Here is a 25,608-nt window from a genome sequence, read left to right as displayed (position 1 = left end):
AAATTGCTATTTTTTGAGAAACATCATGGAAAATGTGTACAAATGTTTGAAAATATATATTTTTAAAGCGAACATTTGTAACTCAAACCTTTGCTTCTGGATTCTACAAACGTCTTCTAAATCCTAACAGGTTTTTTTTTGTATGTATTTGCCCATGGACCCCCCCATCTCAAAACATTTTGTTCCAGAGACCCCCAGAAGTTGTAACAGAGTTAAAAACGTTCGATTTAAAAAATATATATTCAAAGATTTGCAAAAATGTTCACTTATTTTTTTTTCAAAAATAGCAGATCTACAAGTTCATAGCGCGGCACTCGGTGCCGCGCTATGAACTTGCAGATCTGCTATTTTTTTAATCGCCAAAGAAATCTTAAAAAATTACACCGATGCGTTCCCGGTCTTAATGGGTTAAAGACCTTGGCTGGAAATAAACACCGGCACCTGCTCCGGATCTGGAGCGCCTTAGTGTCTTGTTTATAAAGGAAGAGGCTCTGGCTACTCAGACATTAACCCTGCAGCGTGTGTGTGTGTGTGTAGGTGTGTAGGTGTGAGTGTGTGTTTCTACGTTGCTACGCTGTGTGTGTGAGGAAACATGAGGAACTTCATTGTGTTGCTGAGCCTGCTGTCTCTGTCCTGTCTGGCCCAGCAGCCTCATCGATGCTGTGAGTACAATAGCACTGAACTTATACGTATTGATATCCTTTTAATACTAGTAGTATCCCTATTCTAGCGGCAACCTTTCTGCCAAAACATGCACTAATTGTTTTTTGAGCAAATGAATATACATTATGCCAAACCTTTTGTCTTAATTCTCTAACAAACATACATCTGCTGCAAGGTCATCAAATTTAGATTTTCTTTTGTCAGGGTAGAAGCAAAATACAATATGCAGTCAAAATTGTTTCTATATTTATAGACAAATGTAATTAATTGTGATCACAGATTATTTAACATAATTATTACATATATAAAATCATGAGATGTTTACATTTTGCCGATAGGACGTGCAATTCATTTGATGCAGTTGACTAGTCTAGTCTATTTTGTGTCAAAATAGCACATCTATACAAGCTCACAACACGTCACAACTCACAGTTATTATTTGGTCACAAGCTCTTGTCAATACTTTTTTTATACTAAATTGGTGCTATAATAAAACCCACAGACACACTTAACCGCTTTCTTATTCAAAAAAGTTTCAAAGATAGCAAAAATATTTACATCTACAAGCGATGTGTGAGATTAGAAGTAAGGCATTCATTTAATTCTAGATTAGAAGTTAGGCATTAATTCATGAAAAACACATATTTATAAGAAGCTATTCACACCTGGTTTACACCTGTATAATACAGGTGTAATATAACACATTCCTTGAGTAATACAGGCTGTATTACTCTAGGAATGTGTAGTTATATTCTGCTGTATACTCCATCACAAATACACAGTATGAGCCATAGCTTCATTGTTGTAGAATAAATACAACTAATTCACGGTATGAGCCACGCAGCTTCATCGTTGTAGAATAAAAACAACTAATTCACAGTATGAAACATGCAGCTTCATTGTGAATTAACATGTCTCTTCTTCTCACAGCTAGTCCAGCTCTTATGACTGGAACACTCTTTGTGGTGAGTGCTGCTTCTCTTCAACACTATGTTGTGTGTGGTACTGTATGTATTGCATAAAAACACAGAAAAGTGCCCATCTACAAGCATTCAAGAGCCAATAATTTGATGACCGGCAACGGTTCCGGTAGGAGACACAAAGATTCTCTTTTGTGTCTCCTACCGGAACCGCTGATCATCAAATTATTGGCTCCATGCAGGGTGATTCAAGTCTCCATGCAGTGTGACTTGCAATCCTTTTAAGTCCTATTTTATACTTTGTCGTACAGTGGTATGTATCGCATTAAAAATACCGAAAATAGCCGATCTACAAGCTCACAATGCAACACGTTGTGGAGCTTGAATCTGCCATTTGTGTGTTCTGATTATCGCTAAATGTTTTAATAATGGATGACATGAATGAAGTGTACCCTATAGACTCAGATCAAAGTGATCGATGTGTTCCCTCAGAGCACCCAGAATGACAAGCTGTGGTCGTATGGACAGTACTGGTACGACGCTCTGGGACAGAGGCAACGCATCAAGGAGTGGGGACAAGAAGACAACAAGACCCTGACCATGGATGCTCTGCTGCTCTACAGAGAGGTACGTGGGAGTACTCAGATATTTTGCTCAAAGGACAACTTTGTTTTTTTTACAACCAAGGTTTATGTTTTAGCTTGTAATTTAAGTAAATAAAAGAGGAGTGTTCATTTTTTTACACAGGACCTTTTTTATTGTGTAAAAAAAAAAAGACTATATAGGCTAAATATGTCTTTTTTTACACAATAAAAAAATGTCCCGTGGTCTTTGATGGCCAGATGTGAGTTATTGGGGGCTAGAAGAGCTACTGTAAATCGCCGGGATATTGTGTAAAAAAATACATATTTAGCCACCTGCCCGAATGCCCCCGCCCACTGTAAAAAATATTGCAAAAAACTATAGAGAGCAGTAAGAATAGCAGTAAAGAATACTCATCTTTAATTTACTTTAATTACAAGCTAAAACATAAACCGTGGTTGTATAAAAAACAAAGAGTTGTCCTTTAAGTAAAAGTAGAAATACCACAATATAAAAATACTCTGTTACAAGTGAAAGGTGACATGTGTGAAAAATGTTACTTGGGTGAAAGTACAAAAGTATTGCCATCAAAATATACTTACAGTGCCAAAAGTAAAAGTACTTAAATGTTTGAAAATAGCAGATCTGCAAGCTCACAACGCACCGTAATGTGACGTGTTGTGAGCTTGTATATCTGCTCAAGTACAGTACTTGAGTAAATGTACGTAGTTACTTTACACCACTGTGTGTGTGCGTGCGTGGGTCCATGCGTGGGTGTGTGTGTGTGTGTGCGTGCGTGCGTGCGTGCGTGCGTGGGCGTGTGTGCGTGTGCGTGTGCATGTGTGGGTGTGTGTGCGTGTGTGTGTATGTATATGTGTGTGTGTGTGTGTGTGTGTGTGTGTGTGTGTGTGTGTGTGTGTGTGTGTGTGTGTGTGTGTATGTGTGTGTGTGTATGTGTGGTTGCGTAAGTGTCTGTGTAACATTTCACAATACTGCTGCATATAGTTACTGCTGTTTGCATGGAGGAAGTTGTGTTTCATAGACACCTCAGTCCCTACTGCAAGTTAACTAGTGAGGATCTAATAGTTAGTTACCCAGTAGGTCAGAGGTCTTCAACAGGGGGTCCGGGACCCCTAGGGGGTCCTCAGAGTTGCTACAGGGGGTCCGCCGAATCTCTGTGTGATAGGATCATTGTTTTGTACATTAACCACTTGAACACTAGCATCCCTATTCTAAGGACAACTTTAGACGCAGCGCGAGGCGTTGTGAGCTTGTAGATCGGCTATTTTCGGCAACGAGGGGAAAATAGAGCAGACCAAGTACAGAGTGAAAGTATTGAAGGTTTAAGTTGTTAAATGTCTGAAAAGACACATTAACATGAATCCAACATCTATGAAAAGCTTTAATCTGCAACACAATTGTTGTATGTAATATATATAGTGGGGGTCCCTGCTTCATCTCTCTCTCAGTTAGGGGGTCGTTGGCCTGAAAAGGTTGAAGACCCCTGCAGTAGGTAAAAGCAAACTAATTATCTGGGTAGTTGAGTATTAAATAACAAATGAAACATACCTCGTGGAATGTGTCCTTCATAATAATATCTGCTGATAAAGAACTGATTAGATCAACATGAAAACATTAGAGCAGTGCTTGACCGTGGCAAAGACTTATAAGTATAACTAAATGCATTTGAAATGAAATAAAAATGTTACTTTTCAGGATTCCAATAAAAAAAATTGGAGTGAATGTGGAAATATAGTGGCCCTCTCCATCATTAAAGTTGCTTACTGAACCCAGTTTCGGCACACAAATGGGGTCAAATTTGTTCTATACTGCTATGGCACCAGAATGTCTAATGTCCTACACACAGTCATGCAAAAGTGTGACTCCTTACCCTCCTTCAAAACCGCTCTAAAAGAGCACCTACAGGAAGCTGCAAATTATAACTGGCCCATGTAAAAAGTCTAAGCTCATCACCAGAAATGACCCACCACCCCTCACCCCCCATCTGTTTACTGTACATAACTTTATGTTTTTATTACTACTCATACACATATGATGTTTTGCATATTATTATATGTTACCGTTTGTCTTTAAATGTCTCGATGAATTGAACCTCAATGGAAACGAGCCTGAGGGCTTATCTGGGTTATCCGTTTAGCATTATTGTCTCCGCCAGGCCGAAAGGCATGGCGAGAGTATGTTTTACCCCCTGTCTGTCCCTCCGTGTGTGTGTGTGTGTGTGTGTGTGTGTGTGTGTGTGTGTGTGTGTGTGTGTGTGTGTGTGTGTGTGTGTGTGTGTGTGTGTGTGTGTGTGTGTGTGTGTGTGTGTGTGTGTGTGTCCGTCCGTCTGTTGACAGCTAATCTCGGCACCGTTGGCCTGATCGCTGCGAAACTGTGCACACACACTCCCTGGATGGCAATTCAGAACCTCTGCCCCAAAATTTTCACATGGGCCTGTTATAGTGCCACCAGGAGGCCGATTTGTGCAAAAAAAAATATTTTTATATTACTCCTACAGATTTTATCCAAACGTCATGCAAATCGGTACACAGTATCTATGTGATGAACACGGATCTGTCCGATTTCTCATATTCCATCCTCATTGGCTAAGATTGGCTTCCAAAGTTTGCAGGATTGCTCCGTTTTGAACAAAATGCCTCAAATTATGCACTCAGCTTGCGATTTTCGGGAAATTTTACACGCACATTCCCACTAGGCTGAGGAAGAAATGCCACCACTTTCACATTGGCCTGTTATAGCGCCACCAGGAGGCCACAATAACATACCTGACCTGGCGGAGACCTGTGCTCCGAGGAGCACTTTTTTTAGTTTTGTATAAATCTGTGCCACCGTGCCTTTTTTTTTGGCAAACTGTTAATAAAGTATTCAATCAATCAAAAAAACTTGGGCCATGCTGCATTGATGCATGTATACAGCCAGTATACAGTGCATAGACATGGACTTGAGGTGCAAAGTGTTAGTTAGCGTTAGTTATTGCTATGTTGTATTATGTATATATAAAATAACATTAGGACATGTGCGTCACAAGAAAGCATGGTGATGACCCCTTGCATATGACCGTTTGTCTTCCTATAAATGTCATCCCTCAGCACACCGTGTTTCTGATCGACGAGCCCAACCGGAAATGCACCCATCATGCTCTGAAGACGGACTTCCACCCCATGGGGGTCCCGCAGGACGCCTCCTTCAACGGTCAGGCTGTGATGGGCAGCTCCTCAGGCCCTGGTCAGGGTCTGTTGATCAACAGCTGGAGGGGAACGCTGCCCGATAAGTCAGGTTAGAGCAGGGGTGATGGAGAAGGCCACGATATTTCCCCACTCACTCACTCACTCACTCCAGAGGGCCACATTGCATATACTGTCGGGCAGACCTCTTATCTCCTTATTTTAACCTTTTTTGTAAATTAATGAAGACCATACTTCGCCATTCTATGTCACGCAAAAGTAGCAAAAATAGCAGATCTACAAGCTCAAAACGCGTCGCGTTTTGAGCTTGTAGATCTGCTATTTTTGAATTGGAATCGTGAATAATTGTTATGTAATTTTTGAATTAGAATCCTGAAAAAAAACATTTTATTTAGTTTCAAATGCATTTAGTTATACTTATGTTAACTTTATGAACTTAGATACAAATACATACATACAAAATAGTCATTTAAGCTACTAATATAGACTGACGTAATTAAAGTGGGTCATGTTTGCATGTTTGGAATTGTAACAGCTGAAATCAATAATATATCAGTAATCCCATATTAACCTGTGGGCCGCATTAAGTGAAGGTGGGGGCCGCGTGTGGCCCCCGGGCCGCCAGTTGCCCATGAATGGGTTAGAGAGCAAGAGATGCCAGGGTTGCATCCAAAAATCACATACTTAATTTCAGCCATACACAGTACACTTTAAGTTAGGAAAGTGCCCCATCTTGTGACAAAACAGAGGTACTACACACGTTTCCGTTTCATCACATAAGCAATGTTAAATGTTGTTTACTGGTTTCAAAAAAAAATAACTACATTCTATATGTGCTTAAAGGGATAGTTCACCCAAAACATTTATTTTTTTCTATCGATTAGTTGCCCCATGGAGACTTGAATTCATGGCAATTCAAGACAATAGTGTGCCTATCTGTCTCATGTGTATACCACTGTACACACCAGGCTAACTAAGTAATATTACTCACGTTGGTTTCCCATCTCTGTCCCTCCAGGAAAATACGCGATGACTGTCACTGAGTTTGGATGCATTCCAGTGTCTACCGTTTATCAATATAAACCGTATGGCTGGGTCCTAGTGAGGTACGTTTACTCTATACCAGGGGTCTTCAACAGGGGGTCCGGGACCCCTAGGGGGTCCTCAGAGCTACTACAGGGGGTCTGCCAAATCTTTTTGTGATCTTTAGTTTTTTACATTAACCACTTGAACCCTAGAATTCCTTTTCTGAGGGTAACATTAGCCAAAAATAGCAGATCTACAAGCTCTCAACGCCTCGCGCTGCGACGCGTTGAGAGCTTGTAGATCGGCTATTTTTGGCAAAGAGGCTATAGAGGGAAAAAAGAGCAGACTAAATAAAAAGCAAATAAAAACTTTAATCTGAAACACAATTTTATACAACATAGAGTAAGGGGTCCCTGCTTCATCTCTCTCTCAGCTAGGGGGTCCTTGGCCTGAAAACGTTGAAGACCCCTGCTCTATATGTACAGAACATTATTTAGCCAACCTCGACCTGTTACACCAGTGTTGATTTTGACAGCAAATCTTGATTTAGTTTTAGTCATAGTCTTTTGAATAAAATTCCATTTAGTTTTAGTCATATTTCAGTCACCTGAAATGTTTTAGTTTTTGTCTAGTTTCAGTCGACTAAATATCATAAGATTATAGTCGACTAAATCTACAGTTGATTTAGTCGACTATAATGTATTTTGGCGGTGCCTTGATGGGGTCCTAATGGCCGATTTTACACTCGGTTGCATGCTGAAAATAGCCGATCTACAAGCTCACAACGCGTCACAGTTTTGAGTCTTTTACACTAGTCTTATTTCTACTAGATCTCTTCTCCGCTAGTACCTCACTAACATTTTAGTCCAGTTTTTATTTGTCGACGAAATTGTCAATATATTTAGTCTTAGTTCTAGTCATCATAGCTTAGTTTTTATCTAGTTTTCGTCAGAGAAAAAAGGTAGTCGACAAAATGTTTTCGTCATAGTTTTACTTTTGTCGACGACTAAGAATCAGAATCAGATATAAAGTCACATCTCAGGTTTACAGGTGATAAACAGGTGTGTGAAATTATGTTTCGCACCAGCTCTGTCATACACACCTAAGCAGTGGGAGGAATTAATCGTCATAAGGACTTAATTGGGAGAGAAAAGGTGTAAAAACATAATTTGATAATCTAAATTAATAAAATAAAACTCAACTTAAACCCTATAGGGCATAGCAGTGGTGGCCATTTTCTGGTTCCACTTCAAAATAGTCAATGCATTTTTCCCATTGACATTTCCAAAAATATTATATCAATTATTTTAAGCCTAGAATCAAGCCATCCAGGGTCCTGGTGAATCATGATTCATGACCATAAAACGTTTGATTCTGTGATAAAACTTTTTTGAAAATGGCAAAACAAACGGTATTTATTAAATATAGTATATCATATAATTAAATATAAAATAAAATAAAAATCACAGAAAATGTATGTTTCTATATCAGTGGTTCTCAAACTATACATATGTCATTTACTGGTGTCCCCAAGGGGTCTAATACTTGGTCCCCTTCTTTTTCCACTAAATCTCTTCACCAAAAAACAGTCGTTCTACAAGCCTTTAGACTAACGTCCTCCTACTTGTGCCATTAAATGTCAGCTTATTATGACACATGCCCAGATGCAGGAACGCTTGGGTTCTTGTGGTTAAACCAACTCCTCTGTTCTGTCCAGCCTTTTTAATCAGGTCATTGGACTTACTGACCCCCAAGAGCTGGACGTTCCAGACTTCTGCCAGCAAGTAGAGAGGAGTGCTGCGGACGGAGATGAACCAGCGACCGACTTCTTCTCTCTGTTCCTAAAGAGGAAGTGAGCAGCTCTGCCTGTTGTTCAGACTGTCTGCCTTTTTGAGTAGCCCTGCCGCTTGTGTCGCTTTGGAGTTGATATTAATTGTTAAAACATTTGGTGATTTGTAGAACGTATAACGGCTCTAATTAATACGTATAATTAAACATCAGGTGTAATGCATGCATTGTATCTCATCTGTGCAAAACCAGTAGTCTGCCAGATGAGAATCAGAGAGGTACAGGGAACATTAAAGGGGTAGTTCACCCAAAAATCACTTATTTTTCAGTTACACACCCCATAAAGCCTTGAATTCATGGAGATTATTATTATTATTTTTTTATTGCATTCCAAAGCCATTAATTTGACTGCTACCGGTGGACCCAAAGAGTAGTGATGAGTCTCCTATTGACTAATGACCCGGTCATCAAATTATTGGCTTATAGGCATGCGACAAAACCACAATCTCCATGAATTCGTCGAGGCTTCATGCATGGGGTGTTTAATTGATAGAAAATAAGGACATTTTTTTGGGTGAGCTACTTCTTTAAGCGGGGTTTGGGGGAGATGGCGTGACCCTATGTGTTCATTACACTGTCCCAGGGAACCTGCTCACTGACAGGCAGTGGTGGGAAAAGTACTCACAATTTTTACTTAAGTAAAAGTATCAATACTGCAATGTAGAAATACTCTAATACTGTTACAGGTAAAAGTTCGGAATTCAAAATGTACTTTGCTACAGTATATGTAAAAAGGGAAAGCATCAGTGTTATTTTAGATTTTAGCTATATATATATATATATATATATATATATATATATATATATATATATATATATATATATACTGTATTAGGGCTGGGACTCGATTAAAATAAATAATCAAATGAATTAGAGGCTTTGTAATTAATTAATCGCAATTAATCACATTTTAATCGCATATCAATATTTGACCTTATACAGTGAAAAGCATTTTTTTCAAATGGATTTTGGCATACGTCTTTAAGTACATGTACTCAAGAACTGTACTTAAGTACAATTTTGAGGTATTTGCACTTGACTCTCGGGTATTTCCAATTTCTAATACTTTTACTTCTACTCCAGTAACTCCACTACATCTCAGAGGCAAATATTGTACTTTTTACTCCACTACAATTATTTGAAAACTTTACTTTGTAGATTTCGAAACAGCAGATCTACAAGCGCAAGGCATTGTGAGCGTGTAGATCTGCTATTTTCCACCACTGGAGGCTGGTAGAGTGTGTTGTTGTTACTGATGTTTTGTAGTTTAATTAATTATTAATACAAATTGTGTGCATGTGACCCGCACTTATTCTAAAATAACACAGATGCTTTCTTGGATTGAATAGGTTACTATGAATGTGCACTGAAGCATTAATGTACGTGTGACATTGTGCCATAAATCAATAATAAATAAAAAGCTGCTGGCCTGCATTCACTCTGCTGTCAGGTCATCAATAATGATGTCATGTTTAATCAGATGCTCTGATACAGGTACAGTATGTTTGAACCATGTGGGGGTTTGACTGGATAATCGTTGGCCTAAAGTCCAGATGTCAGGTCTAGTCTTGTCACTTAGCTCAGTGGTTCTCACACTTTTGAGAACCACTGACTTAAGGTCATTACACACCGGCGATTATATGCGAATATACGCAAAATTCGGACTCGTTCCTAATAATTAAAAGACGCTTTTTCGCTCCGTGGAAGCTTGCATTGACTTTATAAGGTTTTAAAAAAAAACGTATTATTCGCCCCCGGTGTGTAAGGAGCTTTAGCTTTTTTAGCTTTTAGACGCCACCAAGCCATTAATATGAACCATTAGACCATATTCACACAGAGGCCATATTGCCATTAAGTTAATGAAGTGCCAACCCGCTTTCCACGGCGGTGGCACTTTCAATGTAAAATTCCAAAATGGCCACCGTGTGAATATGGTCAATACAGCCACCCTGGCAATACCAATACCCTGGTGGTATTGTTACGTTTACTTAATTTTTCCACCACTGGCAACAACAACACATTATACAATGTCACAACTCAACACCTTCAACAACACAGCTACTAGTAGCATACTGTACCATGTCACGTCACAACACAACACAACACAACACAACATACAATGTCACAACTCAATACCTTCAACAACACAACTAGTAGCATACTGTACATTAATGTCACAACACAACAGGCATAATATAGATTCACACCAGCCTTCAATTCAAATTGAACATCTGGAATATCAAAGGCTACATTGTGTCAGAGTCAGTTGACCAAGACCTTACATGCATGAACATGTTATATTGACACCCAGTCATTGTGTCCTAATATGACAATAGAACAGCAGCTTGAATCTCATTAATACACACCGTCACCATACAACACAATATGACAACCATACAGCAACAGCCTTAATCACACAACATACAACACAGTATGACAACAATACAGCAACAGCCTTAATCACACAACATACAACACAATATGACAACAATGCAGCAACAGCCTTAATCACACAACATACAACACAGTATGACAACAATACAGCAACAGCCTTAATCACACAACATACAACACAATATGACAACCATACAGCAACAGCCTTAATCACACAACATACAACACAATATGACAACCATACAGCAACAGCCTTAATCACACAACATACAACACAGTATGACAACAATACAGCAACAGCCTTAATCACACAACATACAACACAATATGACAACCATACAGCAACAGCCTTAAATCACACAACATACAACACAATATGACAACAATACAGCAACAGCCTTAATCACACAACATACAACACAATCAGCAGCAGCAGCAGAGAAAAGAGAAAAAAACAAAAACATGTTCCTACCCTGAGATGTGTTCTTCTAGACTTCATCGGTTGTCAGTAAAGGTCATGGGGGTTGAACTCATTGTAGAGCCTCCAACATTCAGCCTTGAGTATCAGAAAGAAAGACAGAAGGAAAGAAAGAAAGAATGAAAGAAAGAAATAGTCAAATACGATTTGTGAGCTTGTAGATCTGCTATTTTCACTATTTTTTGCACTATACCATATATATATATATATATATATATATATATATATATATATATATATATATGCATACATACATACATACATACATACATACACACACACACACACACACACACACACACACACACACACACACACACACACACACACACACACACACACACACACACACACACACACACACACACACACACACACACACACACACACACACACACACACACACACACACACACACACAATAGTTAAAAAACCTGCTTCTCGATTATGTGATTAATTAAAAAAGTTATTGCCACAGCCCAATTGTTTTATATGGTCCTGTCTATCCGGTGGCATTTTTAAACAAACACATAACTAACGGCTACAATAGAAATATGAATAGAGTAGGCAATACAATTTTATTTCTTTTTTTAATGGAGATGGTTTAATTTACTGAAACAATTAATGCTGAGCAAGCAGGGTGAAATATTTCTATATTATGTTAAATAATGTCCCTTTAATGAGAGAATGGTTTATCTACTCCAGGGTTTCTCATATAGTAGGTGCCTAGTTATACTTTGATCACATTTGGCATTTATCAATATCACTTCAGACAATCTACAGTACACCGAATGTCTACAAACTCACAGCGCGTCATAACGCGACTCAATGTGAGCTTGTAGATCTGCTATTTTTGGGGAATGTTCCCCCCAGAATAGTGGATGCTGAGGTTCAAGTGTTTAGACTTAAAGTATATAACGTTATTTTTCAATCTGTCCAAAATGGAAACGGATATTCTCTCAAGTTTTTTCTCATGACAAACTGTAACTGTAAGTAATATGACATGATGTAAGGTGCTATAAAGTAACGATGTAATTCAGGGGTGACGAGGATGAAAAAGTGATTTATTTTACAGAAGGACACTGATCTACTCTACTCTGCCCAGTGTCCACTAGATGGCAGCACAGTCTTTCTCATGACAGGGATTGGAAACATTGTAGGTATCAGTCAGCTGATAAAGATTCTGTATTAATGATGATAGCTGATGCTCTTTATTCATAAACTTACATGTGAGAGTTTAAATAACTATGAGGTTTCATACAATGACATGTGTAGGCTGTGACAACCCAACAGAACATTGTTAAAACATTGTTTTTAAATAATATGTATACAAGAATGGGACTAGCACACACTGACACAAAGCACCTTAATAATTACTGTTCATTTCAATTTCTAAATAATACAAATATCTGTCCTTTAACGCATTGGTTCTCAAAGTGGGGTCCGGGGACCCCCAGGGGTACTTGAGGGGGTTCCAGGGGGTCCCCAGCTAAATGATGGACAGGGACCAAATGGACCCTTATGGGTCTGTAACTCTGAGAGTGTACAAATGGAACCAAATGGACCCTAATAGCCGGGTCCATTTGGTTCCATTTGTACACTCTCAGAGTTAAATTAACATTGATTTTACAATATAAATTGGGGTCCCAGAGACATACATGCCATTTAATGGGGGTCCGTAGCCTAATGCATGTCAAACTGGGGGGTCCTTGAAATTAAAATGGTTGAAAATCACTGCTAGAGTCGTAACAATCTTCTATTATGGGGGTCCCTGGCATATCTTTTCAAATGGGGGTCCGCGGGCTAATAAGTGTCAATTTGGGGGTCCTTGGCACGAAAAAGTTTGAGAACCACTGCTTTAACGGGCCCCACCCACACACACACACACACACACACACACACACACACAGCCTTGTATGTTGCGTCACAACCAAACACAGCACATTACAACATATTCAATGCACATAGTGACATCACACGAACCTAATTATATCTTATTATGACTAGTTTGTGCTCTACCATAACTTCTCACAATAAAATAACACAATACAAAGTACACAAATCAGCTCTATTAGGCCTATATGTTAATGTTAATGTAAACATTAATGCTAAGCAGCTAATAGTGTTTTAGCAAACTCACCCGCATGGAGAATATTTGGATGCAAACAAACAAACAGCTTGTTCCTTATGAAGATATTTCACTTCTCCTCTAACTACTGTCACGTGATATGATGTAGTTTAGTAGTTTTAACTCCCTGACAACACTGTTAACTCGACTAAACGTCCATGTCGTACGGTGTAACGTTACATCAGCTGTAGGGTGTAAAGAGGATTTAAAGAGCCCGCTGCCTGAAGCTGCTTCTAGTCTAGCTCTGGTCAATAGAAAAAAATCCATTGACCAGATCTGTAGAGGGCGCAGTGGAGCAACCAATGTTTTTTTTTTCCTTCCGGTGAAATATTTTCTTTTCTGGCCAAAAGGTTGTATTTTACAGAGAAGGTGGGGTGCTGAGAGGCTTCCCACCTCCGAGAATAGACTTTCAACAACACAAAACAGCCTTTGTTTCGGTGAGTAATGAAGTGGTTTTGTTCCTTTTTACTACAGGTGGAGCCCTCACAGGGCGGTGGAATTCCTCGTCTATGAGCAGAGCCGAGCGCCTGGCAGAGCGTTAGAGAGAACTCACTAACGCTCTGGACCCCAGGGGGGTCTCCACCTGATTCTTTCCCATTTTTTTAATGGAGAGGGGTCCCCAGATGACAGTGAAGTGACAATTTAAGGACTTTTAAGACCTTTTTAATACCTGAAAATAAAATAAAAGAAGTAATAAAAAGAAGACCATTATTGCATCAAAAGTAATCAACAAACTATACTATTATAAAAACTGGTCAATCATTGGTCAAATTATCAAATAATAAGAAAGAGACAAATCATTTGAAACTAGCCGTGACAACACCTTGCGTTGCGAGGCGTTGTGAGCTTGTAGATCGGCTATTTTCACAAGATGTATCTGTGGAACCGAGTCAAACTAAATGTAATTCCCCAACTCAAGTACTTGTCAGTGTTGGGTGTTCCAGTTCAAATATGAAGATGGGTCGCGACTTGAAAACGTTTGAGAACCATATGGTCTAGGGGCGCTGGTTCTCTGTCAAGGACCCCCAAATTGATACATAACTGGCCCACAAACCCCCATTTTGAAGATATATGCCAGGGACGCCCATCTGAGAGAAGATGGTGTGGTTCGTTCTAATAGCAGTGATTCTCCACCTTTTTAATTTCAGGGACCCTCGGTCTGATCCCCCCCCCCCCCCCCCCCCCACACGCACGCACGCACGCACGCACGCACGCACACACACACACACACACACACACACACACACACACACACACACACACACACACACAGGATTGACATAATACTAAAATGTCTGAGCACATATATTATCCGGTATACATAAGCATGATATTAGAAGACCAGCGGCAATCGATTTCACACAAGCATCTCATAAGTCTTCTCTCAGATACTGGTCAAACCTCCCCTCCCTCTTGGAGATGATATAAACTAAACTAAAAAATAAAACCTTGTTACGTACACCAGGGGTCATCAATATGTCTGTAGCGTACACATTGCCAAGGCTTGTCCATGTCGGTTGCAAATCTTTGTACTTTTGTTCAAGACCCAATTATTTTGTGTAAGACCCAATTATTGAAATCCCAAACACGGAATAGACATGGACCATGCTGCATTGATGCATGTATACAGTCAGTATACAGTGAATAGACATGGACCATGCTGCATTGATGCATGTATACAGCCAGTATACAGTGAATAGACATGGACCATGCTGCTTTGATGCATGTATACAGCCAGTATACAGTGAATAGACATGGACCATGCTGCATTGATGCATGTATACAGCCAGTATACAGTGTCAGTGAATAGACATGGACCATGCTGCATTGATGCATGTATACAGCCAGTATACAGTCAATAGACATGGACCATGCTGCATTGATGCATGTATACAGTCAGTATACAGTGAATAGACATGGACCATGCTGCATTGATGCATGTATAAAGCCAGTATGTTGAATAGACCTGGACTGTAACCACTGTGATGCTGCAGTTTGTCGTAAACAGACAAATGATATTGAGTTATTGTTCAAACCAGTCGTTGATCTGTGAGATAAAGTCTATAGTGTCCAGTGGCTGAAAGATAGACTTTCAAAACATCTTCAGGGACAACCTAAATTAGGCAAATGAACCACATGCATGCATGCATGCATGCACGTACACACACACACACACACACACACACACACACACACACACACACACACACACACACACACACACACACACACACACACACACACACACACACACACACACACACACACACACATCATTGCTGTGTGTGTGTACATCATTATGCTACTGATACAGATACTGGGTTTGGTCTTAAAGCTTAAAGCTGTGTCTGTCTAATGACTGTCTTATGCAAAGCGTATTGAATTTCCTTGTTTAAATTTGCTATACAAATAAACTGGCTTTGCCTCGGGTTAATGCCTTTTAATGCGACCATGCACTTGTAAATCCTCCTGGATGAAAGCCTCTGCTAAATGCATAAACTGAATAAGGCCGGTCTAATTTTCCTTTATGTTTTTTCTTATTGTCAACACAACACAAAAAGACCATTACCCTCTAAAGCTTGATTCATATTTCATCAAGATGCAATGAGTTGTGTGTGAGCTTGTAGATCTGTTATTTTTTTGCTGCATGTTGGTCCCGGAATAGTGAGTCTAGAGATCATGTGTTTAGACTCAGTAGTGAGGCTGTGGGCCTTTGAGCTGATCTGATGTATGACTTGTACTTTATAAATTAAAGTTTCACTCAGTGATATATGTCAATGTCTTTATTTGAGTCCACATTTATAAAATACATTACAGGGGCTCAAATATTTTTCAGTTACTTCTGATGTCCCCCACACTGGAAACAACATAACAAATGCGCATGAACTTATTCACAGTTAACTTTCGTCATACACTTCAGTCTGCCATGTTACCAACACCGGATAAAATGTAATCATGTGTTTAGGTGTCAGATGCAGACATTATGCTACTGATGCAGATACCAACATATTCAACAACAATCTGACCCCCCAAAATGATATATTCAGTGGTGGAAAGTAACTAAATACATTTACTCAAGCACTGTACTTATAAGTACAATTCTGAGTAAGCGTATTTCCATTTATCTAGTCCACTGCATCTCAGTGGCAAATATTGTACTTTTCACTCCACGTATATTTATTTTGTTAATTATTACAAAAGATACGTTTAATCAGTAATACATAATACGTACAACAAAGCACAAATACAATACAAAACATAAATCAAAACCACCTAAGTGGAAAAAGTGGCACTCCAAATAAATACTGCAAGACAGTGGCTCAGATAAAAAAAATACTTTTTAATCTAATCTGCTGGGAGGAAGGCTGCGGTCGCAATAAAATGAGAAACTACATCTGAGCCACTGTCTTGCAGTATTTATTTTGGAGTGCTGCTTTTTCCACTTCCACGTGGTTTTTGATTTGAGCTGTGTACATAGCTGAGCACCCACTGCCTAAACTAAGAAGGCATGCAGAGGAAGCGCACCGTTTTTCCTTTCTTAACCCATTAAAGGGCAAGACCACTGTGGTAGAGGTTTGGGTTGTGTATTTACCTTGCCATGATGTAACTCCAAAGGTGGACAAGAAATCAAAAACAATTGCTCCATTGATTAGAAATTGATAATTCAAAATATGCTCCTCATTGACTTACATTGTACGCTGAAACTCTCAAAGTCACTCTTTTAGCACATAAACAAACACAAACAAAGTTGATTCAGACAATATAGAACATCACCAAACCCAGTACTGTTTATTTTTTTTAGCTTTGGGCTATTCAAAAATAGCAGATATACAAGCTTGTAGATCTGCTATTTTTGAAAAATCGTGAAAATGTGTGCACATCTTTGAATATATTTATTTTTAAAGCAAACATTTTTAACTCAAATATTTGCTTCCAAAAACATATCATTTTGGGGGTCCTTGACATGAAAAAGATTGAGCACCACTGATATAGAAACAGTTGAGATTTAGGAGACATGTAGAATCGGCTTCAGGTCTTAACAATACAAAACATATTAGCGTAAATAAAGAGAATGCCTAAACTAAGCCTTTATCCTATCCTGCATCCCTTATTTTGGAGTGCCGCCATTTCTCCACCTTAGTGTCTCCTTTCTTCACTTAGTCTTCTATGGCTGAGCGTCCACTGCCTACATCCAGAGGAAGAACACCTGCTTTTCTTTACAGACAATACAAAACGTCACTGGTGTAAAGTAACTAGGTTTTACTCAAGTACTGTACAGTACTTAAGTACAATTTTGAGTTATTTCTACTCTAGTGGAGCATTTCCAATTTTCAGTATACTTTTACTTCTACTCCACTGCATCTCAGATGCAAATATTGTACTTTTACTCCACTACAATTACTTGGAAACTTTAGTTATAGTTACTTTGTAGATTTAGATCATTATTGCAAAACATACATTAACCACTTCAGCCCTATTATACATTTTGGCCATTTGAAAATAGCAGATCTACAAGCTCACAATGTGTCGCGATGCGACACATTGTGAGCTTGTAGATTTGCTATTTTCAAAAGATTAGTATACCTGTCATACATTTGAAAACGTGTGAAATGGGGCATTCTGCATAATGAGTATACTTTCTACTTTTGGTACTTTAAGTACATTTTTGATACCAATACTTTTGTACTTTTACTCTAGTCAATTTTGAATTCCGGACTTTTAGGCCTACTTGTAACCGAGTATTTCTACATTGCAGCATTGAAATGTTTTACTTAAGTGACAAATGTTTTTTTTTTTTTTAATAATTTTTATCCCACGATTTTGTAACCCACATTTTTTCACCCTGTGCCAATTGCCTATGTAATCCTGGGCACTACCTACCCTCTGCCAGCCTAGGGAGAGCCCAAGCTGAAGCTCATGCCTCCTTCAATGCATGAGGAGCAAGCAGGCCGCTTCTTATCACCCGACAGGGGGGAGTTTCCCTGGTTGGACATAGCGCGTGGAAGGAACACGTTATTCCAACCAGTTCCCTTCTCCTCCATCAGGCGCCCCGGCTGACCAGGGGGAGGCAGTATAGTGACCAGGATTACTACATGTTTTTGTGAGGGTATTAACTACCCTAGGAGACACGGGGAGAACATGCAAACTCCACACAGAGTAGGCCCTTTCACCAACCCCACCTAGGGTATGGGCGCCGATGACGTGGAGGAGAGAACACGCCCCCAGCGCCCACAGCGTCCCTGGCGGGAATCGAACCCAGGACCTTCTAGCTGTGAGGCGACAGCGCTACCGACCTTAAGTGACAAATGTGAGTACTTTTTCCACCACTGCTAAACATATTGGGATGAAGCTTAGCTGCATCATAATAAGGTACATTTACAGAGAAAGGAGGGGTGCTGTCCCTTCTTTTAGTGTGTAAAAAGTAGATCTATAAGACTATAGTGATCATGCTAGAAGTCGTAATGTAATTTATAGCTTCTGAATGCTCTCCTCTATGCACCGTTACATGCATTATTAATTCCTTCATTTAGAGCAGGGGTCTTCAACAGGGGGTCCGGGACCCCTAGGGGGTCCTCAGAGCTACTATAGGGGGTCCTCCGCCAAATCTTTTTGTGATAGGATTTAGTTTTTGAGCGGTGCAACCGCTTCTATAAGAGGGTTTAGGACCCATCCGTGGTGAACGTTTTTTCTTTCCGTCGTGAAAATGTGTCTTTCGCCGTGACGCCATGCTGTGGAAAACACGCCCATAGGCTAAGCTTTGCAGGACGTGCTGTGATTGGCTAGCGAGACACATGATGAAATTAACTTCAAACTTCACAGACGCGCTGTGATTGGCTAGCGAGACGCATGATGAAATTAATAATCATGTAAAAGATGTAAGCGCGTCACTTCGCAGGACGTGCTGTGATTGGCTACCGAGATGCATGATGAAATAAATAACTCATAAATAGAACAGCTCACTTCACACTGGGTGTGAGTTTTTTTTTACATTAACCACTTGAACCCTAAAATTACTTTTCTGAGGGGAACATTAGCCGAAAATAGCAGATCTACAAGCTCTCAACGCCTCGCGCTGCGAGGCGTTGAGAGCTTGTAGATCGGCTATTTTTTGGCAAAGAGGCTATAGGTGTAGAGGGAAAAAAGAGCAGACTAAGTAAAAAAAAACTGTCCCTGCTTCATCTCTCTCTCAGCTAGGGGGTCCTTGGCCTGAAAACGTTGATTTAGAGACCAAAGTTGATACTCACTTAGTGAACATCTGGAGATCACCTTTGTCCCGTGTTCACACTCGTTCCTTCTCATGCGCACATTCATTCTCATATACATGCACGTCTTCAGATCCTATAGACACATGACAATGCAATGACTTATTTAATCGCTTTTTATGATTGTGACACATTGTATTATCATGAAGACAACCCCCCCTCCCTCCCCAAACAATTATAATTGCTCATAATTTAGCATCCCGCCTATACCTAATAAATGAATGCACAGATGTAGAAATGAATTAAAAGGCTTAGTTCACCCCATGTTGACAGGATGTGAGTGTGAAAGCACATAAAGAGGACTTTACTTAACTTACTTAATAACTGGATAATATTTTAATAGGCTCTATATGCACAGCAGCCATATTGTATGTACATTGGGCCTCATCCTTACTTCCTTCACAGGTGTTACCGATCATGCTAATTAAAGGAGAATTTTGGACTAAGGTTTTATACCTTTTCTATGATATCTTAGGATGAATGGTACAGTAGAAAAATGTCATAACTCCATCCCGGGTCCGCCACAGCTTAAAACGTGCGTGGATAGGCCTTGCGCTAGATCGTATATTTGAATCGCTTTTTTTTTGTTTGTGAGATCTGACGTTCATAGTGACAGAACACTATGCAACCAAAAAGTCTCGCTGGACGAGATTTCAATTTCCTCTTGCGAGACGCACTATGAACGTCAGAGCTCACAAAAAAACAACAACTATTAAAATATGCGATCTAACGCAAGGCCTGTCCGCGCGCGTTTTAAGCTGTGGTGAACCCGGGATATTATATATTATATATATATTATATATTATATATTTTTCTACTGTACCATTCATCCTAAGATATCACAACATCATAGAAAAGGCAAGAAAACCTTAGTCCAAAATTCTCCTTTAAGGCTCTGTTCCATTTAGTGTAGCGCAGTGGATAACTCTGAAAGTGTATAAATGGGTCCATTTGGAACCCCCTCAAGGGACCATGAGGGTCCCTGGACCACACTTTGAAGACCCAGTGTTTCCCTTTGTTTCCAGTGAGCCAACATGCACAATATCAGCACCCTGACTCTGAACGTTTGACCAGAATGGAACAGAGCCTTAATTAGTATAATTGTTAACAACCTGTGAACCCATTCAATCTCTGTCATTTTAGATTTCTTTAGCTATTCAAAAATAGCAGATCCACAAGCTCAGAGTGCCGCGCTATGAGCTTGTAGATCTGCTATTTTTTTGTGAAAATCGTGAAAAGGTGTGCAAAATCTTTGAATATTCTACAAATGTGTTCTAAATCCTAATCCTAAAAAACACATGTTGCTATATCAGCGGTTCTAAAACCTTTTCATGTGAAGGACCCCCAAAATGATATGTATTTGGCCATCTCAAAATGTTTTATTCCAGGGACCCCCATTAGTGCAAACCCCCATTGGTGCAATATTTGCACTAATGTTCGAGATCTTTCAAAAAATAGCAGATCTACAAGCTCCTAGCGCGGCACTCATTAGTGCACTCTGAGCTTGTGGATCTGCTATTTTTGAATAGCTAAAGCCCAAAGTAAAGAATATGGATAACATGGTTACACAGATGCGTTTCCCGGTTTTTGGGGTTAATGGGTAAAACATCCAGAAGAAAGTAAGGAAGAGAACCCCAATCTCTTTCCAATATGTCCGCTGTGCATGGAGCCTATATAACATGGTGGGAAAATAGACAAACATGTTGGATCATACTGTATGAATATCTGACCTTTAGGAGTTGATGCAGCATCACTGGTCCTGCATTCACAGGTCTTGTTTCTGAATGGTGCAAATACAACACAATCTCTATGAATTCAAGTCTCCATGGGGTGACTATAATAGATAGAGAAAAAGTCATTTTTTGGGTGAATTATCCCTTTAACCCAGGCATCCGTATTATGGGGAAAGCTTTGGGCGGGAAATAGCCAATCTACAATCTCACAACGCTTGTAAATTAAGCATGTAAATGAATGCCCTCCTTCGTCGCACCATAGTGTCGCTTGAAAGTAGACGACCTACAAGCTCACCCACGCGTGAGCTTGTATCGCTGCCATTAAAACAAATCTGAATAGGCCTGGACCGCTGGCGTAGCCATCGCTCACAACGCATCGCTCAAAATTGTGAGCTTGTAGATCTGCTATTTTCAAACTTTTTGTAGTACTTTTACTTTTGGTACTTTAAGTACATGTTTATACCAATCTGCACTTTTACTCAAATAAATGTTTAATTCCGGCCTTTTACTAACAGAGTAGGCCTACTTCTACATTGCAGTATTGATACTTTTACTTAAAGGCATTGTAGGGAACATTAAGCCTAAATTTAAAAAATATGTATATATATATTTTTTGCATTTTCTCCCCTCTATCAGCCACTATATAATGATGCTGGGGTGTTTTCCTTCATTGAAACACAGTCCTCTGTCTGAAATCCGTATTTTCCCTTCTGTTTATGTTCATGTTGTTTATGTCCGGGTCGTAAATTAACGCACGCATGTGCGTGTCCGTGCGCGTCCGTGCCCGTATCAACTTTTTACTTTCGGTTTTAAAACGCTCTCAAACTTCTTTTTTGAGGCACATAATTTACTTTTAAAAAATCGTTTGGATAGAATTTAGTTGTTTAGCTTCATATATGTGGTCAATTTATCATGAAAGAGCCTATTTAAAAATATAAATTCAGAGAACCGTAGGGTCGGGCATTTCCGCAAATTGTATCCGCATAAGGCAACCTATTTTGGGCATGACTCATTTAAAAAGTCCCCCCTGCGTCACCCCCTGGTGGTCGGGGAAAAGAACTGCTGGAGGGGCGGTGTTTGACAACAGTTTTTTTCTTTGATTATGTCTGAACTCCCTACAATGCCTTTAAGTAAAACATTTGAGTACTTTTTCCACCACTGTATAATAGGCCACTTACCTCTTAGTCCATACTATCAAGAAGACCAGAAGTAGAACAGCTATAAGACAAGCAGCGGTTATACCAGCAGCCTCAGCAGATGAAATAACAGCACGTTTTTCTGAAAAGACAAAGTAATCCACGTTATTCACACATAAATATAACAATACATTATGATAGAAGGACTGGTGCAGACAGATGATCAGAGATCTCCGCCTACTAGTATGTCATTCAATGAATGGGTTAAACCTGTGTGGAAACTATGTTATTATTAATGATGATAATATTAATAACAGCGTCACAGCACCAGGTGCTCAGTCACGTCTGTGTTAACCCATTAAGACCGGGAAAGCATCTGTGTGTCATTTTTTAGATTTCTTTGGCTATTCAAAACAAGCCATAGAGCTACAGGCTTGTAGAACTGCTATTTTTGAAAAATCTTGAACATTTTGTGTAAATCTTTGAATATATGTATTTTTGTAAACAACATTTTGAACTCAAATCTTTGCTTCTGGGGAGGGGGGAGGGGGGGTCCCTGGAACAATTCTTTATTTTTTTTTATTTACTTTTTTTTACAAATGTTGCATTAAAAAAATATATATTCAAAGATTTGCAAAAAAAAGACACTGCTGACTCGGCATCAGCTACAATATTAGGACGGTACCATTGGTTTTCAAAGCACTGTGGTGTTTGTGGGTTTTATAAATACTGAACCAATGCAAAGTAGTAAAAGAAGTAGTAAAAGAAAAGTAAACGTGGACCCACGCAGTTTCCGACGATATATAAAACATAATCGTTGCTGTCCGGCAGGAACCAGCTAACTCCATTTTTCCGCTTTTGCATTTTTTCTCCATAAATCAGGGCCATTGAACACCCTTTACGTCTGTGTGTTGATTAAAACAATATTGAACCAATGAAAAGTATTAAAAAGCGCTTCTGACAAAACCAGCTAACTCCATTGGATCCTCAAACGTTCTGCTAAACCAGCTAAGTTCACCAAAGGGGGGTGGAGTTAGCTGGTTTGAAGGTCCATTGCTTGGAGGTCCATTCAGCTGTTCTTATCAATGATGAACAAAACCTCCTAACTCCACTTTTTGTTTTGTTTTTGTCATTTCCCGAAAAATGAACATTTTGGAGTCAGCTGGTTGCTGCCGGACAGCAGAGATATCATACTTACTGTAGACCTTCAGCGTGAAAACTCCCTCTATGCTCACTCCCACGTCTGGTACGACACTGACTCTGTATTCTCCGCTGTCGTGAAGTCTCAGATTCCTGAGCTCCAGAGACGCAGTGGACCTGATCAGAGTGATCCTGTCCTCGTATCCCGGTGCCGTTACATTTGAACTAGACGTGGACGTTATTATAACCGTCCTGTGGCCTGCGTCGTTCATGTAAGTCCAGGTTACTGAGAGAAAGGCTGTGTCTGCTGGATGCAGTGTTGTGGTGAACGTCACACTCCCTCCCAACGCTCCGCTCACACGCTCCGGTGCAACTCCTCCTGCTCCCTGGCTCAAACCTGCTGGAGATACACAGGGGTGGAAAAAGTATTCACATGTTTTACCTTTTTACTTAAGTACATGTATCAATACTGCGATATAGAAATACTCTGTTACAAGTAAACGTCCGGAAATTCAAAATTGACTTGAGTAAAAGTGCAACAGTATTTGTATCAAAATGTACTTATAGTACCAAAAGTAAAAAGTACTCATTATGCAGAATGTCCCATTTCCAGTTTTCAAATGTATACAAATCTTTTGAAAATAGCAGATCTTTGTGATCTTGTAGATCTGTTTTATTTTCTTCAAATGGTCAAAATGTATACAGAGCTGAAGTGGTTAATGTATGTTTTGTAATAATAATCAGAATCTACAAAGTAACTAGTAACTAAAGATTTCAAACAATTGTAGTGGAGTAAAAGTACAAAATGTGCCTCTGAGATGTAGTGGAGTAGAAGTAAAAGTACTGAAAATTGGAAATACTCCAGTATAGTAAAAAAAAAAAAAACCCAAAACTGTACTTATAAGTACAGTACTTGAGTAAATGTACTTAGTTACTTTACACCACTGGTCATCTTACCTCGTCAAACAGTATAACATTTATGTTATCCTTTACAAACAAGGGGAAAAAACAACCAGTGTCAAAGTGGATGAGGATTGGGACAAGAAAACAGCTGTATAGGAGACCTTGATAACCTGGTAGCTAACACAATGTTTACACAGAGCTTAGCCCTAGGTGGGGTTGGTGAAAGGGCCTACTCTGTGTGGAGTTTGCATGTTCTCCCCGTGTCTCTCATAGCGTAGTTAATACCCTCACAAAAACATGTAGTAATCCTGGTCCCTATACTGCCTCCCCCTGGTCAGCCGGGGTGCCTGATGGAGGGGAAAGGAACTGGTTGTAATAACGTGTTCCTTCCACGCGCTATGTCCAACCAGGGAAACTCCCCCCTGTCAGGTGACAAGAAGCTCAGTTGGCTCTCATGCATTGAAGGAGGCATAAGCTCGGCCCTGGGCTCCCTGGTGGGGGGAGAGTAGTGATCAGGATCACAGCAACGGGTGAAAAAAAGGGTTATAAAAATTGTGGGATAAAAAAATATTTAAAAAAAGAAGAAAGAGCTTAGCTTCTCTTCACAGACATACTGGCTTTCCTAAAAGCCAAACTATCAGTGACACAGATAAGGTCGCCTCAGTGATGACGGTGCAATCTATCATTTACTGTATGTTTGTACAGGTGTTCTGGGAACTGTGTGTGTGTGTGTGTGTGTGTGTGTGTGTGTGTGTGTGTGTGTGTGTGTGTGTGTGTGTGTGTGTGTGTGTGTGTGTGTGTGTGTGTGTGTGTGTGTGTGTGTGTGTGTACACTACTACTGACGACGACGACCCTGCTAATCATAATGTGGGTTGCAGCAACGTGTCATTTTAAATACATGTTGCCATGTCAAATAAGGATAGTTCACCTTGGGTCCTTTTGAAGGAGACTTACATTAAATGTTTTCTTTCCACCCAAGTTCACATTCCACCCATGAAATTAGCCTTTCATAAGGGGGGTCCCAAATTATTTTGGTGGGGTCCCCAGATGACAGTGAAGTGACTTAATGTAATGACTTTTGAGACCTTTTTAATGCCTCAACTGGTCAAACATTGACCAAATGGTCAAATAATATAGGAAAGAGGATTAAAAAAAAATAGCCGCTCAGAACGCTTCGCAACACGAGGC

The 25,608-nt window shown here is 39.7% G+C and overlaps 2 protein-coding genes across 2 annotated transcripts; one reads left to right on the top strand and one right to left on the bottom strand.

The window, feature by feature from the left end:
* Positions 1-592: 592 nt before the first annotated feature.
* LOC311039215 (ependymin-like) lies at positions 593-8,253 on the top strand (the record flags this gene model as incomplete). The annotated part of the gene is made up of 6 exons (XM_084048886.1): positions 593-662; positions 1,594-1,628; positions 2,076-2,210; positions 5,276-5,462; positions 6,390-6,477; positions 8,115-8,253. 6 exons carry the CDS (start codon positions 593-595, stop codon positions 8,251-8,253), a joined length of 654 nt encoding a protein of 217 aa, XP_083905012.1.
* A 9,114-nt stretch (positions 8,254-17,367) lies between these two features.
* LOC311038256 (uncharacterized protein) lies at positions 17,368-23,808 on the bottom strand. Its single transcript, XM_084047656.1, has 5 exons — positions 23,576-23,808; positions 22,420-22,519; positions 21,239-21,288; positions 19,491-19,584; positions 17,368-17,460 (listed from the first exon to the last, which is right to left on the bottom strand). Exons 1-4 carry the CDS (start codon positions 23,787-23,789, stop codon positions 19,526-19,528), a joined length of 423 nt encoding a protein of 140 aa, XP_083903782.1. The 5' UTR covers positions 23,790-23,808; the 3' UTR covers positions 17,368-17,460; positions 19,491-19,525.
* Between the last annotated feature and the right edge of the window lie 1,800 nt (positions 23,809-25,608).

This window comes from Gymnoscopelus microlampas, assembly GCF_963454915.1.
Source record: "Gymnoscopelus microlampas genome assembly, chromosome: 3".
In the NCBI taxonomy this organism is placed as follows: Eukaryota; Metazoa; Chordata; class Actinopteri; order Myctophiformes; family Myctophidae; genus Gymnoscopelus; species Gymnoscopelus microlampas.
Note: the sequence above shows the minus strand (reverse complement) of the source record. Positions and strands in the feature narration are given on the sequence as shown.

Coding starts and splice junctions, on each gene's coding strand:
- LOC311038256 (XM_084047656.1), bottom strand. CDS start 23,789: ATGAACGACGCAGGCCACAGGACGGTTATAATAACGTCCACGTCTAGT. Junction 22,520..23,575: donor TTTCACGCTGAAGGTCTACA/GTAAGTATGATA, acceptor TTGTCTTTTCAG/AAAAACGTGCTGTTATTTCA. Junction 19,585..21,238: donor TGCTGCATCAACTCCTAAAG/GTCAGATATTCA, acceptor ATGTGTCTATAG/GATCTGAAGACGTGCATGTA.